Source organism: Balaenoptera borealis (genome assembly GCF_965194805.1).
Source record: "Balaenoptera borealis genome assembly, chromosome: 16".
Taxonomy (NCBI): Eukaryota; Metazoa; Chordata; class Mammalia; order Artiodactyla; family Balaenopteridae; genus Balaenoptera; species Balaenoptera borealis.
In genome coordinates this window covers 74,850,197-74,868,177 of record NC_138872.1, presented here as the reverse complement: position 1 = coordinate 74,868,177, position 17,981 = coordinate 74,850,197, and the positions used below count along the sequence as shown (strand labels likewise).

Below are 17,981 nucleotides of genomic sequence, written 5' to 3'. Positions count from 1 at the left end.
TAGATAAAAAACACAGCCCAATTGTATGCTGTTTACAAGAAACTTACTACAAATTCAACAACATAGGTAGGATAGAAAAAGGTATACCATACAAATATTAATTTTAAGAAGCAGGAGTGGCTATATTAATATCCAATAGAGTAGACTTAAGAGCAAGAAAAGTACTAGAGGCAAAGAGGACATTACATAATAGTAAAAGAATCAACCCACCAAGAGGATCAGTAAGAGTACATATGATCTTAAATGTGGACCCACCAAAAAAAGAGAGACTCAAAATACATGAAGCCTGTACCTGCCCCCTTCTCACTACCCAGCTGCTCCCACCCTAGTATAAGCCATCAGCATGTCTCTCCTACTTTTGAAATAACTTCCTGAGTCCCCAGCCCCATTCTTCCCCCCTATATTCCTTCCACCCAGCAGTAGTGATGTTTTTTGCATGTAAATTAAAATATACCACTCCATTGCTTAACATACTCCAAGTAGTACTGCTTCTACATAAAATCACATCCAAACTGCTTGTCTTGATGGGACCTGAGACACAACGTTCTCCCCTAAGAGTCAATTCACTATTAATAGCAACAAAATTCTCAATATAAGAATCTGGGAACATGGCCGTCCAAAAGAAAGACTACATTTCCCAACATGCCTTGCTGCTGGGTGTGGCAGCATAACCAACTTCTGGTCAAACACGTGACTAACTTCTGGCCAATGGGACATAAGTAGAAGTGCTGGGTGCAACTTCTTCAAAGACTTGTGCTCCCTTTCCCTTCCTTGGCTTTCTGATGGGTGGAATGCAGATGTGGACGTAAGCCACATGGATAGGGCAACACTCTAGGATTTCAGAACAATGAACCAGATGGCAGCAGAGAGCTTGGTAAGAGTGATTTATATGTGCTTCTATTCTGTTTGTACCACTGTTAGATTGGTCTCAATCACATTCTGCTGAACCTAGATCCCAATGCAGAGCCCACGGTGTCCCACAAGAGCTGATCTCTACCCCAGCATCTCCAACCTCATCTCCAACCACTTGCCCACCAAGCTGGAGTCAAGCTTCTCCCTCCTCAGGGCCCTAGAATTTGCTGTTGCCTCCCGGCGGTGAGCACTTCCCCCACAGCTTGCACAGCTGGACCTTCCTCACGATTTAGGGGTAAGTTCAGATATCACCTCCTCAGAGCAGCTTTCTCTTCACACTCTGTTCAAAGCTGTGTAGTACCTACCCTGACTGCCCTCGATTATATCATCCTATTTAATGTACTTCAAAGAACTTAATATTATCTGAGTTTATCTTATTTATTATTATCTATTGCTTTAATGTCTATCACTCCCCTACCCTCTACACTAGAATATAAATTCCATGAGAACAAGTGACTTGTCTCTTGTTCACCACTATATCCACACTGCCCCATAGAGGCTTTCAATAAGACACACACACACACACACACACACACACACACACACACACACAGAAAATGACAGAAACAGAATTGAGATAGACCTTAATACTATCAATCTAAGACAGATTGAATAGATATAAAATAAACCAGGACTTCAAGATTTTAATTATTACTGGAAAGGGGGCATATATCAATAGCTCTATTTCCTACAAACAGTGAAAGCAGTGTATTCAGTTGTCATGTTTCATTTGCAGAAACTGAACACATACTGAGATGCAGTAAATGAACACAGTAGATAGCATGAAGAAGCGATGACATAAGTGATCTTCTATGACTACAGTGCAATAAAATGATAAATTAATAACAAATGTTTAAACATAGTATGAAGTAATATTATCCCAAATAAATATTGAGTGAAGAAAGATATTAATTATAATTACAGACCATAGAGTAAATGGTAGACACTACATATCAAAATCCCAGGATGGTGATAAAGCTATACTAAGAGGAAAATTCACATCTAAATTCTTTCATGAATAAAAAAAGACAAAACTAGGTGAAATAGTCATTTAATGCAGAAGTTTATAAATAATAACAACAAGAAAATAGGAAAAAGGAAGTGAAGATCAAAGTTGAAGATACCAGAATAGGAAACAGGAAAAACAAAAAAAAAGAATTGTTAATTAAGTTGAAGAGTACATTTTTTCCAAAAAATCAATAAAATAGACAAATTTCTGGCAAATCAGATTAATAAAAAATGAGAAAAACAAAAATTACAATTAAGAGAGGCTATAATGATGGTAAAATAGTACTTGCAAAGAAAATTTTAAACAATACTATGTACAAGTAAATGCTAATAAATTAAGTAATTTTGAGAAATTGGAAACTTCCTGAAGATAATATAAAATTTCAAAGCAGAGTAACGAATAATTAGAACTTATCATTAAGAAATACCTCAAAAAAAAAAAAAATCCCCAAACCAAAACCAAAAACCCTACCACTAGATCAAGGTAGTTTTATGAACTAACCTGCTCAAATTTAAGGTCATAAATCAACTCCATACTGTAGAATTTATTGTGGATCACCAAAAAAGAAAGTTGACAAATTAATTTTATCATGCTAGAATAACTATGTTTCAAAACCTGACAATGACAGTTATAGTTTTGTGCAAACTACAGCCTCCTTTTATTTATGAATACAGAGGAAAAAAATCAAAATTGATGGCAAATCAAAGTTTTAAAATACACTAGAAATTTAAATTATATTAAGAAAATGACCTGCCATAAGAGCAAATGTAAATCCTAGGAATGTAAATTAGGGAATTTAGTAATCATTAAATCATATCGGTAAGTGAAAACAAGAATAATCACATGATCCTCTTATTAGAGATTAAAAGGACATTTGGTAAAAGCTATCATATATTCACAATTTAAAAAACTATTGGTAAGTAAGATGTCAATTTCCTAATATCACATTTCACCCTTCTTGTGTATTACTAATAAACAGGTTTCAGTCAATACAAATGGAACTAAGATAGACACTGCCAGAAAGGAGGAAACAAAATCACTGCAATTTGTGGACAAAGTCACAGCAGACATAGAGAACCTAAGAAAATCTCTAATTCTGTAGTGAGAATTTGCTAATTCTCTCATGAGTGAATTCAGTAAGGAAGCAAGATAAAAGCCAGAATCCCCAAAACTGCTTTCCACTATACTGGCAGAAAGTGGTTAGAAACATGCAATGAAAAAATCCTATTTGCAATAGTAAAAATAGGAAAAAAAAAAAAAGACAGTGGTACTGCAACAAGCAAGCATGGGGTCTACAGCTCAGTGCATAGCCGAGGGAGGGCCAGGAGCTTGGACCAGATGGAAGAGTTACTGTGGTCACTTCTCCCTGCCACCCTGGTGCATTTGTGAACCTCAGAAACTCGGTCCTGCGGCATCAAGATCATTGGAGCCATGGTCAGAAGGTGTGTCTAGCAAATACTGTATGATATCACTTACGTGTAGAATCTAAATTCGTCAAACTCATAGAAACAGGCAGTGGTATGGTGGTTGCCAGGGGCTGGGAATAGAGGTGGAGAGGTGATGGTCAAAGGGTACAAAGTTTCAGTTGTAAAAAATAAACAGAAACCTCAATTAAGTAGAGTTGGGAGACCAGAAGGGGGAGCTCTCATGCCCTGTGATGATAGCAGAGCCCAAGAAGACTCATTTCCTGGCAAGAAAAGCCCTGGACCCTTTGTTTACTATAGCCCTCCCAACTTCCTTTTCCTCTCTATAAGAGCGTCTCCTTCCCTTGCCGTGGGGGGATTTGCACGTGGCTCACCATGGTTGCAACCCCTGAATTACAATTCTCTGCTGATCCTGATCCCAAATAAACCCACCTTTGCTGGAGAAATATCTGGCAGTCTGTTTATTTCAGGCCAACATAAGAAAAGTTCTGGAGATCTATTATACAGCATAGTGCCTATAGCTAACAATATTGTATACTTAAAATTTGCTGAGACGGTAGATCTTATGTTAAGTGTTCTTACCACACACAAATAACAACAACAACAACAATAATAATAAGGTAAGAGAAATCTTCAGGGGGAAATGGATATGTTTATGGCCTTGATGGTAGTGATGGTTTCACAGGTGTATAGTTATCCCCAAACTCTTTGAGTTCTGTACATTAAACATGTACAGCTTTTTGTATGTCAATCATAACTCAAGAAAATGGTTTTAAAAAAATAGTGCCACCAGGACACCACCCCTGAAGCACAGGAGACCCTTGTCCCCTTCAGAAGCCTGCCTCTGGGTGCCACTTGTGGGTTTTAGAGGATTCATCTGCCTGACCGCAAGAGGTCCCCACCGGCTTCACGCCTGCCTTGTGCCTTTCCCTGCTCCCTCTGAACTTGAATGCAAGATTCTACCGTTGATAGAATCAGTCCCCATTTAGGTATCTTTTAATGAAAATGTATGCTTTTCTGAGGTCTACAGTATATACATATTACATATAAACCCTGTGTGTTAGATCCTTAAGGGTAAGTAGATTGAATAAAAGAAAATAACTTTACATAAAACTTGGGAAGGTTTCACTAGACATGAGAATTAAGTTACTGGTGCCAGGACTTTCCTGATAATATGACCAGTGCCGTTTTCCTCTTTTCGGCTGAGGTAACTTGTCAACCCAACCCAGCCACAGACTCATCATGAAATTATTTAGAAATGATATTTAAAATTACTTTCAACTTTTTTTTTCTGATTATGAAATCAATTCAGACATTCTTCTAAAGGGTACGTTTTCGGCATACTAAATGGATATAAGGTAACTGATACAGTGGGAGGCTGCAGCCGGCCTTGGGCATCCTGTGGCTTCTACAACAAGGGGCCACCTAGCTGCTTTGGGGGGCAGCTGCCTCTCAGAGGCTTCAACCTGAATTCCTTTCCTCCTGGCAGCTGGCGGTTGCCATTCTGACTAGATGCTTGTGTACTCTCATGTAAAGTTTGTGCTTTATTTACCATAACAGTGGGCAAGTGTATTAGAAAATCCAATCACTTTTTTTGCCACTGAAAACAGTTGTTTTACAATGTGATTTTGTTAACTTCAGATTTCGTTAACTTTGCTGAATAATAACAGAATAGATCCTATGGCCTAATTGCAGAAATTTTGGAAAATACATACAAGGACAAAGAAAATTTACATTCACCTTTATTCCAATCCATAATAATTAGTAGCGTCAGAATTATTACATTTTCCCACTGGACAGCTACGTGTAAAAGAATGAAATTAGAACACTTCCTAACACCATACACAAAAATAAACTCAAAATGGATTAAAGACCTAAATGTAAGGCCAAACAGTATAAAGCTCTTAGAGGAAAACATAGGCAGAACACTCTATGACATAAATCACAGCAAGATCCTATTTGACCCACCTCCTAGAGAAATGGAAATAAAAACAAAAATAAACAAATGGGACCTAATGAAACTTAAAAGCTTTTGCACAGCAAAGGAAACCATAAACAAGACGAAAAGACAACCCTCAGAATGGGAGAAAATATTTGCAAACGAAGCAACTGACAAAGGATTAATCTTCAAAATATACAAGCAGCTCATGCAGCTCAATATCAAAATAACAAACAGCCCAATCCAAAAATGGGCAGAAGACCTAAATCGACATTTCTCCAAAGAAGATATACAGATTGCCAACAAACACATGAAAGGATGCTCAACATCACTAATCATTAGAGAAATGCAAATCAAAGCTACCATGAGGTATCACCTCACACCAGTCAGAATGCAAATCAAAACTACAATGAGGTATCACCTCACACCAGTCAGAATGGCCATCATCAAAAAATCTACAAACAACAAATGCTGGAGAGGGTGCGGAGAAAAGGGAACCCTCTTGCACTGTTGGTGGGAATGTAAATTGATACAGCCACTATGGAGAACAGTATGGAGGTTCCTTAAAAAACTAAAAATAGAACTACCATAAGACCCAGCAATCCCACTACTGGGCATATACCCTGAGAAAAACACAATTCAAAAAGAGTCGTGTACCACAGTGTTCACTGCAGCACTATTTACAGTAGCCAGGACATGGAAGCAACCTAAGTGTCCATCGACAGATGAATGGATAAAGAAGATGTGGCACATGTATACAATGGAATATTACTCAGCCATAAAAAGAAATGAAATTGAGTTATTTGTAGTGAGGCAGATGGACCTAGAGTCTGTCATACAAAGTGAAGTAAGTCAGAAAGAGAAAAACAAATACCATATGCTAACACATATATATGGAATCTAAAAAAAAAAAAAAAAGGTTCTGAAGGACCTAGGGGCAGGACAGGAATAAAGACGCAGACATAGAGAATGGACTTGAGGACACAGGGAGAGGGAAGGGTAAGCTGGGACAAAGTGAGAGAGTGGCTTTGACGTATATACACTACCAAATGTAAAATAGCTAGCTAGTGGGAAGCAGCCGCATAGCACAGGGAGATCAGCTCGGTGCTTTGTGTCCACCTAGAGGGGTGGGATAGGGAGGGTGGGAGGGAGATGTAAGAGGGAGGGGATATGGGGATATATGTATACGTATAGCTGATTTACTTTGTTATACAGCAGAAACTAATACAACAATGTAAAGCAATTATACTCCAATAAAGATGTTAAAAAGAAAAGAATTATTACATTTCCCCCAGTTTTTGTCTCTGTATGAATATACATGGATATAGAATAGATGTAGAGCAGCAATGTAATTATACTATAAATTAAATCTCTAGACTGTAAAGTGAAGATATTATTTTAAATAATTGTACAATATTCCATCTTTGTAAGTGCATTTTTCTACATCTCTGACTAACTTCATATGCAGGGTCTTAGATGTAGAATTATTTTTAATTATAGGGTTTAACATTGGAAAAGTTGTAGCTAAGTATCACCAAATAGTTTTCAGAAAAGTTTTACCATGTACATTTCTACCAGTAGTATATGAGTTTGCCCATTTTATCTTAATCTTGACAGTACTATTATCATATGTGTTATTCTTTTCCAACCTGATAGGTGAAAACTGTTATCCAATTACTATTTTAGTTTATATTCCTTAGATTTCTAGTGAGGCTGAAAATTGTTTTAATATGTTTGTTTAAAGTATCAATTGTCTGTTATTCCTTATCCCATTTTTCTATTGTCATATCTAGAGGTTTTCATATTTTTTAGAAATGCTCTTCACATATACCTTCGTCTATTAATTGCTGTATTTTTCCTATTACTTTTTGAAATATTCTTTCAACTTAATAGTTTTTATTTATGATTCTTCCATTGCTTTAATGCTTAGAAAGGCATTTCCTGCTTAGAAAATTAGTTATATGTTGACATGTAATTCCTCCATCTTTTAAAAACAGTTGAAACATACGCTGTTATATAGACTAAAGACCAATGACGCTTATGAATATGGATAAATCAAAGAAAAACCCAAATTACCAAGGTCTGAGTAGTAAGCCTGACCAGATGCCTGCCCCATATGCCAGGATCACTGAAATCTCAGCGGCTCTCAGACTTGAGAGAGCATCAGAGTCACCTGGAGGGCATATTGAACTCCCGGAAGCTGGCCCCACCCTGGAGTTTCTGGTTCAGTGTTTCTGGGGTGGGATCCAGGAATTTGCATTTCCAACAAGTCCCAGGTGATGCTGATGTGGCTGGTTCAGGAACCACACTTTGAGACCCACTTGAGACCCACTTTGAGACACTAATGTTTTCCATGCTCCATATTTCACAAGCAGTAAAATCGCTTTGGGGATTCAAATGTTCGCTGTCAGTCTAACAGGCCTTATGATGGGCATGGCTGCTGAAAGCTATTTAGTTTCCATGAGATGATTAAGAACAGCAAACTCTGACAGAGTGGCACGTTGACAAAATATTGGGGGGAGGACCATCCTGTTGGTGCCAGATTGGTTGTGAGGACAGACTCTGCCTGCTAGAATGCAAGTTATCCTTCAAAGAACAGAAGTCAAAGTCCTGGAATTTTCTAGGTCTTGGCCCCGTGCAACAAATACCTCATACGAATGAATATGATTTCTTCTGTTTCATTTGCTTTCCCTGATAATTTTATCCACAGTTGACCTCACAGGACAGGTAATCTACAGTTTCACAGATGAAAACACTGTAGGTATTTAATAAATGTTTGACTAGCTGGGGACTCTATTTTCTTCCCTTTAATTTTCTTTTTCTGATTATAGAAGTAATGCATGCCCATTGTCAAGCTTTTGAAAAATACAGAAGGATGGGATCACTCATCATCCTATCACATGAAACATCACTGTCAATGTTTTGATATATTTCTTTCCAGTTCTTTTATGCATAACAGATTTGGAATCATACTGTACCTGGAGCTCTGTGTAATGTTTCTTTCCTGTGTTGTGAACATGGAATGTCAAGTATTCTGAACTGAGTCAAGAATTTTACATATTTTTTTTTGATATGGACCATTTTTTAAAAGTCTTTATTGAATTTGTTACAATATTGCTTCTGTTTTATGTTTTGGTTTTTTGGCCCTGAGGCATGTGGGATCTTAGCTCCCCAACCAGGGATCGAACCTGCACCCCCTGCATTGGAAGGTGAAGTCTTAACTTCTGGACCACCAGGGAAGTCCCGAGTCAAGAATTTTAAACCGAGCTCCCTGTGCATCTCAGCCATGGCCCTGGGACCAGCGCATGAAATGTCCCAAGCTAAAGCCTGGGACCTGGGCTGGGGAGGATTGGCCTCCAGATCAGAGCATGGAACAGAGATCAAGAGTCTAGAACCAAACCAGAAAAGACATGAGGCCAGAGTAAGAATTTGGGATGGAGGGACAGCGGCCAAGCATGGAGAGGTACCTGGGGAGCAGCTGCAGGTATTGTATTTCCCCAGCTGTGTCTTATCCCACCAGTGGGGGAGGAATGGACAGCTGGAAAGGATGTTAAGCAGGCCCGCGGGTGAAGTCAGGGTGGCAAGCAGGCCTTAATCTGGACCAAATCTGGGGACGGGTGCCCCAGGCACTTTTATGTTAGGATAACTTTCAGTGTCTTGGACATTGCACATAGCTGTGAGATAAACTAGCTATGATAACGACCTGCTTGCATATGGGCAAGCGAAGGGTACTCTGGAGCACAAAGACCAGGCAGCCCTGTGAGTTTCTTAGTTCTCGATCTCCAGCCCCAGATCCGTTCCCACACATCCAGCACCATCCAGTGAACAGATCCATTTGCTTAAATATTAATGTTTCATTTCTTAAGTCAGAAACTCTGAGTCAAGTCTTAATGAATGAAGTTGGATTGTGAATAAGATAAAAATGTGAGTCAAGAAGCCGACACCACTGGCTCCTCTCCTAGCTAAGGGCAGGACTCATCTGTCTCTTTCTTCAGAGGGAGAAGAGTTTAACGGAAGTGTTGGCTGGACCTAGATCAGCAGAGCTGCATGATCTCCCGTGATGCTTGTCATTTCCTTGGCCATTGTGTGCTGTCTGCAAGCTCAGGGCGGAACCCAGCTGTGCACAGCGCTGGAGGTCAAGGAGGAGAAAAGATGAAGGGCTGCTGTGGGGACTCAGGTGAACCTGAGATGCAGATGCTCCGCCAGCCAGGAGCACTTGTTGCATTAAAGACACATTCTTGGGCACAAGTGGCCTCATGGTGTGTGGTGCGAGTGACGGGCGGGACAAAGTGACTTTGAGGGCCCTGCTCCTCTGCGATTGCAATGGACCTGAAGCAATGAGCATGAAAGCCCTCCCCGCCCATCCTGAGACTGGCCCCCTCAGCCCCTCCCTCCCCTCCTCTCTACCATTAACATATACCAAGTCCTAAGGCTGATTTCAAAAATAATTTCACAAGCCCTGCTCAACTACATCACAGCGGTCACAGCCAACACACAGGACTTTGATGAGTGAAGGGAAAGAAGGCAATAAGAATTTCACAAGTTATTATTTGCTGCTTGAGAGAGAGGTTCTGAAGTGGCTACCAAGGAATCTGTGAGCCTCACGCCCAGGGGACTGAGTATCCTGGGAGGATGGAGACTCCGGCTCGTAGCCCTCAGGCCAACCTCTTTGGAAAGGAGGCTGCATTAGTAGCCAATTACATTCCACCCTCACTGATACCAATTTCTCACAAAGAGCCAGAGGCTCAAAACTTTTGGGAGGAGCGCCAACCGATAAATAGCTGTTTTTGCAGAATCCCATTTGATTTTATTGTACCCGTGGCACTGTCGACTAGAATGCCAGTAAGGAGCGAGCACTGAGAGCAGATTTAATTAGCAAGGTGAGCCTAGGGCCTGGTGGGATCACTTCTCAGAACACAGAGAACAGCCATGGTCACAGTTTTCCTCTAAGGGAGGAAGAAACCAAAGCCTAGGGAAAATGAAAGGCTGTGGCAGCAATGTCGGCTCAGAAGTTGAAGCCCAATTGCAGAATCATCCCCCTTTGTGGTAGCCAGTCTCCAAGGTGGTCCCCAATGACCCCTGCCTCCGGGTAATCACCGGGAGGTAGTCCTCTCCCCACTGAATGGGGATGACCTGTGTAACCAATAGGATATTGCAGAAATGATGGAGTTTGACTTCCAGCGCTAGGTCATAAAAGACATAACAGCTTCTGCCTTGTACTCTCTTGGATCATTTGTTTTTCTGGAAGCCAGCTGCCATGTCACGTGGACACTCAAGCAGCACCACGGAGAGGTCTGTGTGGCAAGGACCTGAGGCCTCCTGCCAACAGCCAGCATCACCTTGCCAGCCACATGAGCGAGCACCTGAGAGCACATTCTCCAGCCCCAGTCAAGCCTTCAGATGATCACAGCCCCAGCCAGCATTTTGACTGCAACCTCATCAGAGACCCTGAGCCAGAACCACCCAGCTAAGCTGCTACTGAATTCCTGACCCACAGAAACAGTGAGATAGTAAATATTTACTGCTTTATGTCACTAGCTTTTGGTGTAACATATTATGCAGCAATAGATCACTAATATGGCCTTCCAAGTGTACCATCATGTCTGTTTCCACAGGAAACTGATTTTGTCCCTCCCAGGAAGCCTTGTCAGTGTCTCAAATGGATGGTCTTCTCCTTTCTAGAATATCAGTAACTCCTGATATCAAAATCTCCTGCCTGGAAATTCAGAGGCAGAAAGCTGCCTTTCTGCTGCTCCTCTTCTAGACCATCTTCAACCACGGCAGCAAAGTAAACACACACAAAGACACATGCAAAGTAAACACAGATGCACGTGCACACGTATACCTGTGCACACACGGAGCTTTCTTTTAAACCTGAAAAATCACTCAAGTGCTGGGAATATGAGCTTTTTTTCCAGGAAGGACCAGATGCTCTGGGTGTTCTGAGTACAGTGTTCTCACACTGTCACTGAAGGGGCAGATGGGGGGCAGGCAGCAGAGGAGGCTGACTATCAAGAAGGGGTTGATGGTCTTTCTCCTTTGCTAGTCGTCCAAGTCTGAGCTGGGTGAGCACCAGCAGGAGAGGAAGTCACAGCCACCAGTCCATGGGTCCCACATTCATTTAGATATTTCAGAATTGAATTTTCCCCTTTTATTCTCTTTTTCCCATCCCACTTATCACCCTGGGTGAGGGGGAGGGTCTTTGGTAAGGCAAAAACACAGAGACTTCATGAGCATAGTAGCATGTCCCAATTATGCAAGAGGCAATCAATATATTACAAAAGAAATATTTCCTCGTGTAGATGCTCTACTGGGAAGAATCTGGCAGACGTGAGGCCTCCACTTACGGTATAATTAAGTACCTGCAGCTCCTTCCCCTTCAGGATCGGGGCCAGGAAGAATGCTTAGAGCCTGGAAGGGCTTGCAGCATCCTTCTAGGCTAGAGTGGGCCCTGAAGGCAGAGGCAAAGGGTAGAAAGCATTCAGAGGGGGCAATACAGGAGCGCAGGGAAGAAGAGAAACCGAGAAGAGAAGCAACTCCCAGATGCTCAAACAGAGTACATCTGTATGGGCTGCAAGATGCCAGGTGGGAAATAATGTTTCTCCATCTTCTTAACTATATGCTCACTTTTTTTTTTTTTTTTTGCTGCACTGTGCGGCATGCGGGATCTTAGTTCCCCGACCAGGGATCGAACCCGTGCCCCCTGTATTGGAAGCATGCAGTCTTAACCACTGGATCCCCAGGGAAGTCCCACTATGTGCTCACTTTTGATTTTGGCCAGGGGAGTCTACCCGTCTATCTTTCCACATCGAAAGGTTACCGGAGCGCTGAAATATTCTGATCATGTGGCAAGTAGGGTCATGGAGGTCCTTCTCTAGGGAGAGTCGGGGCTGATCATAACCACAGGGGGATGATGATCTCCTGATGGGTATCAGCAGGGTGGAGGTCAGACGCCATGTCTCACTCTCCCCTGCCCTGGATATCCTCCAGGACCAGGTCCTGTCTCTCTGGTCATCTTCAGGTATACGACTTCCCTTGTTGAGCACATCCTTGACTATAATTTCACCCACTAGCTCTGACGAATCCCAAATCTGGGTTCCCAGCCCTGGCCTCTCGCCCATGATCCATCCTTGATTTCAGCTGTGCACAGACTTTCCTTGGGGACTGACCCTCAACGTGTCCAATGTAGAATTCAACTCCACAAAGACGTCTTTTCTCCATGATCGTATTCCTGGCAGTAGTAGCCAGTTGGGAAACTTGGGAGTCAGTCATCTCAACCCTTCTTTCCTCAGGCTCTAAATCCACTCTGCCAGTGGGTCCTGAGCTCTTTCCCTTTCAACCGTATCTTCCTCATGGTCAATGACTTTCCTGTGCTCATTGCCTCCACCTTTTTTCAAACTCTCATTGTGACAGGCTGGGGATGCTCTCTTTTCTTTCTTTTCTCACTTAATCCCCCAACTATTTCAAGGTTTGAAGCAAGTACCCCCATTTCCTGAAGCCTTATCTGACCTCTCAAGACCACATGTGTCTCCTTTCTTGAACTTCTATTCATTTTATTTTAAAAAAAGTTATTGAGGGTCTGCTGAGTACATGGGCTAACTGCTGAGAGCACCACAACAATGAAGTCCCTGGCTGCAAGGAGATTACAGTCTAGTAACTATCAAGCCAATTAATTACTCTTTGTTTTCTCTCTTAGTTGTGTTTCCCCAACCAAATTCTTAAATAGCCAGGACTGTGTCTTAAGCATCTTTTGTAAAACCCATAGTGACTGTTAGACTACAGGGCCAGTAACAAGTCCTTACTAAGTACTTGTTGGTTATATGCAAGATGGGTAGCAGAATAAGACTAGAGATACATGTCAACTGCAATCCTTATCTAGAGATACAGAGAAGTATCTTTGGTTAAGGAAAAAAACACATCAAGAAATTAAAGAAACCACACCGTGTTTGAATGGTATTTTACATGTTTAAACAATAATTCAATTTAACTTGACAAATTAACTCAATTTTTTTTTCTTTTTTCTTCTTTTTGGCTACGCTGCGCAGCATGCGTGATCCCACTTCCCTGACCAGGGACTGAACCCGCGCCCCCTGCAGTGGAAGCGCAGAGTCCCAACCACTGGACCGCCAGGGGAGTCCCTAATTTTTTAAAATAATTATTGATGAGTCATTCCCCAAATTCCATAGTCACAAAATAATAGTCACATTTTAAGACTAAAGAACTAATATAGAGAAATGATTCATAGCACATTAATAATTTGAAGGTATTATTTGGAATTGCCTAAGAGACTTTACAAGATAGAAATAGAAGCAAATTGAGAAGCATCCAATGCAAATTTTTAGATAAAACCATTCTGTCCTCTTAAGAGTATTGCTAGGATCTAAACACACAAGGCAACCATGCCATCCTCCCAGCAAGGATCTGCTGGAACCAGGGACAGAGTGGGCTCAGGTAATACCAATATGTGCTTTCTAAGTGTCCCCAGGAAAAAGTCTTTTGTGAATCAGAAGTGGAGGAATCTCATTTCTCCAAAATGTAAAACTATTTTTGATATAAGGGAAAATAGGGAGATAGTTCACTCTTCCAAGCTTTAAATGAGTAGTTTTGACTCTTTGTTCAGGGGGCCTAGTATGGATCTCAACTTAGATGTCCAGTTCAAGGAATGTATGTCACTCAAGCCCAGAAGGGAGCTTCACATGCTGAACAGAAGCTCAAGAATTCACAGTCAAATGTTAGTCCCAGACACATGTTTACTGTCAAACTTAATTTTTCAAAAAATTCTTACTCACCTGCCAGAATATGCTGTCTATTGTGTTTCCAAGAAAACCATCGCGACCTTCTGAAGACACCAGTTTGGGGCCAAGAATTGTCATGAATTCATCAAAATCCACCTGACCATCCCCTGGAAGGAGAAGATATAAATACGAGTTGAAAAGTAGCTGAAATTGACCTACGGTACCCAATGAAATAAACATCTCCATGCTTTTCTCCATGGCATGACCTCAATCAATGAAGAGCTGAAACCATTTCTGAAAATTGGGCTTCATTCTTAAAATACCAAAAGAAATACAAGAAATTGGCAACTGTTAGTACCTCTAATACCACATATTCCTAATCATTTGTCAGTATCTGTGTCTAAATGCCCAACCAACACCTCCCACTTAAATGGCCACAACTTCACACCTGCTGTACCTGGACCCCAAATTGCCCAGCTGTACAGGAGAGAAATCACATCTTCATCCCTATCTCTTCCTTCATCCTTGTCAATCACACATAAATCTAGTCATCAAGTCTTACTGATTTCACTTCTTAAATACCTGTGGCTTCTCTACCTTTTTTGTTAATCCAATTGCTAGTCCATTTCCAAAAAGACTGTGGTGGGAAAATGCTTCCAAGAATGAAAGTTCCTAGTTATAATTACAATGTTACTAGTAAAATGGCTTTTGCCCTCATACTCTCGCCTCCACACTCTCTTCCAGACAGTTGAGTTTACTTCCCCAAAGCATATGTGACCGTGCTTTTTCCCCCAAAGCATATCTGACCGTGCTTTATAAACTTCAAAGGCATCTTTGACCAAAAATAAGGAAACCACCTCAGGATGGTATTCAAGTCCCACTATTCCTTTTGACACGCTTTGCTTCCCACCTCTGCACAAAATGCCATGCTCTTTCAGAGCTCCATACCTCTGTACATGCTGTTCCCTCCATCTGGGATGCCCTTCCCCATTCGTCTACCTGGTGATCTCTAACTTGTTCTATACAATGGAGCTTAAATATCATGTTCTCTTTTTGTATTTTTCCTGACCCTTCCTCATCTCACTAGACAGAGTTGGGCACTTTTTTCTGTCCCTTCTACTAATTTAGTGTGCATCTATTTAGAACAGATCACCCTATATCTCAGCCACTAATTTGCACACCTATCTCCCACCTGGATTGTGAGCTCTGCAAGGCCAGGGACCCAGTCTGAAACTTCTTTATATCTGACACCCTGGTAGGCGCTCAATATGCACTTAGAGAATGAATGATGTCTCTTTTTTTTTTTTTTAATTTTATAGCTACTTTTATTTTTATTTATTTTATTTATTTTTGGCTGTGCTGGGTCTTCGGTTCGTGCGAGGGCCCTCTCCAGTTGCGGCAAGTGGGGGCCACTCTTCATCGCGGTGCGGGGACCGCTCTTCATCGCGGTGCGCGGGCCTTTCACTATCGCGGCCCCTCCCGTTGCGGGGCACAGGCTCCAGACGCGCAGGCTCAGTAGTTGTGGCTCACGGGCCCAGCCGCTCCGCGGCATGTGGGATCCTCCCAGACCAGGGCTCGAACCCGTGTCCCCTGCATTAGCAGGCAGACTCTCAACCACTGCGCCACCAGGGAAGCCCGAATGACGTCTCTTGCTTGTTTGTTTTTCCTTTGCTCAGTTCAACATGCATTGGATCTTTCATACTAGAGCTGACACTGACCAAAGGTGAACTTGAGCCAAATTAGACAACATTAGACCTTCAGGGTATTGTCTGAGCCTCAGTGACTCATCAATGTGGCATTCTGCACCCTTAGGACAGCTCAGGAGGGTGTCTCCACCAAGAGCTCACCACATCTTGGCCCCAGGCAGGGAGGACAGTCCAGGTGTCTGCATACATGTTTGCCAAAGTGCAGACACATCAATCCACTCCTGGAGCGCAACTGCCTTCCAAGAGCCTTCATTGGAAACCTATTTCCAAAAGCCAAGCAGACGTCAACATCAAGACGTCAGTAATTCAGAACAGACAGTCTAGGAACAGATCCCAGTGTAGATAAAACTTCCCAGAGGACAGGGGAAGCAAGACAAGTCAGTAGGAAAGGGAAGAGTAAGCCACCAAGTGGGGTGGGGCAGTCAGTATACTACTGAGAGGAAATTGATGTATCTCTCACCTGTCAGCAAGATGAAAGGATCCAAAATTTCACCTTGGCTGGTCATCATAAGACGGCTAATTCAAGCGACAATGAGTTAGCATCTTGCCTTTCAAATGAGCAAATACTTATAGAAAGAATACTGCTCAGTGCTGGCAGAGATGCAGATGAGAGATGGACTCTCTGACGCATCTCTGGTATATTCATCCAGATGTTGACTAGCAGCATTCAAGATGCTGTAACATTCTGGTTCTTTTGTACCTAACAACTTCACTTTTAAAGAAAAAGACAAAGCAAGGAAATGATCTTAAATGCAGACCAAGATGTTTGCCCAAAGATAAGTCATCCAGCGTTTGTGAAAGTGGAAAGTTGGAAGCTGGAGGAAGATGAGAATGGCCCAGTCTCGCTGGCGTTCCTACTGAGCGAGAACCACGAGGCTCCCAGTCTCGGACAACCACACTTGTTATATACACGCGCTAACCCCCAGCTCACCCCCAGCCACGCCCACTAGTCAAAGCTGGTTCTGGATGGCCAGAAAGTCTCAGGCCGGAGGGTGCATTCTCAAGAGAGAGAGAGCACCACCTTCCGTGAGATGGAAAGTGATTCTTAGGGGACCAACGATAACTTAGATATTATGGTTTGTGGCCCTCCTAACGTCACAGTGTATAAACAGATATACATACAGTATATCTGTGCAATTATAATAAGATGCCATGGGGTTAGGGCAACTAGGGAAACAAGTTTCTTAAAAGGCACCTGAGCGGGGGAGTGACAGGTCAAGAAGGAGGGACAGGACAAGAGGAGGAAGAAGAGGAGGAAGAGGAAGTAGTTCAAGAAACACTGGACTAGATAATGTCCCAGGTACTATGGTTCTCCTTCCAGGGCCCTCTCTCTGGGATGTTGGTCTATTAGCAGTGGGCCTCATCCCAAGTGTCTGTCACCCAGGGCGAGGTCCAACAGTTCATAAAAGTTTAGAAGCTCGAGGGTGTGGATCATTTTTTTTTACAAACACCTCATGAGTAGAGAACGGACTTGAGGACACGGGGAGGGGGAAGGGGAAGCTGGGACGAAGTGAGAGAGTGGCATGGACATATATACACTACCAAATGTAAAACAGATAGCTAGTGGGAAGCAGCCGCATAGCACAGGGGGATCAGCTCGGTGCTTTGTGACCACCTAGAGGGGTGGGATGGGGAGGGTGGGAGGGAGATGCAAGAGGGAGGGCATATGGGGATATATGTATACGTATAGCTGATTCACTTTGTTATACAGCAGAAACTAACACAACATTGTAAAGCAATTATACCCCAATAAAGGTGTAAAAAAAAAAAAAACAGACCTCATGAGACCTTAACAAAAATATGTCCACCAGCTGGGCCACAGCAGCTCCTGCCCATAGTGTAGTAGGCACCACACTCCCCTGGGAGTCCAATGGGATGGGGTTGGGGGCCCACAGGACGTAGCAAAACACCTGCTTCTCAGCATGAGGCTGTCTTTAAACAATCTACCTTCCAGGTAGGAGGAGAGAGACCACCCACCTTTCCAAAAGCTCCCCTGCCACCCCTGGTGATGGGAGAGCAGCGTGTGGAACTGGTGCGTTTCAAGGGTCCACAGGGAACTCTGGTCAGAGTCATCAGGGAGCGCTCACGGATGGTGCGCTTGGCTGAGAACAGCAAACCCAGAGCTGACAAGCGGAAATGATGCTTCAAACTACATCCTGGCCTCAGGGAAGGGAGCAGCTTATTCACTCCTCACATCCTTGGCCAGAGGGGAAGTGCTTGGCTTGGGGGGCAGTGCTCAGGACCCCATGGCAGTGC

At 42.6% G+C, this 17,981-nt stretch overlaps 1 protein-coding gene across 14 annotated transcripts in view; it reads right to left on the bottom strand.

The window, feature by feature from the left end:
- Positions 1–17,981, bottom strand: part of CALN1 (calneuron 1) — a gene marked incomplete at its 3' end in the record, with an annotated part of 477,379 nt that overhangs the window by 152,719 nt on the left and 306,679 nt on the right. For all 14 annotated transcript variants that reach the window (XM_082358663.1, XM_082358672.1, XM_082358675.1 and 11 more), the window contains one exon: positions 14,074–14,186. In XM_082358663.1, coding sequence (XP_082214789.1) covers positions 14,074–14,186 — 113 coding nt within the window. The remainder of the gene's footprint in view (positions 1–14,073; positions 14,187–17,981) is intronic.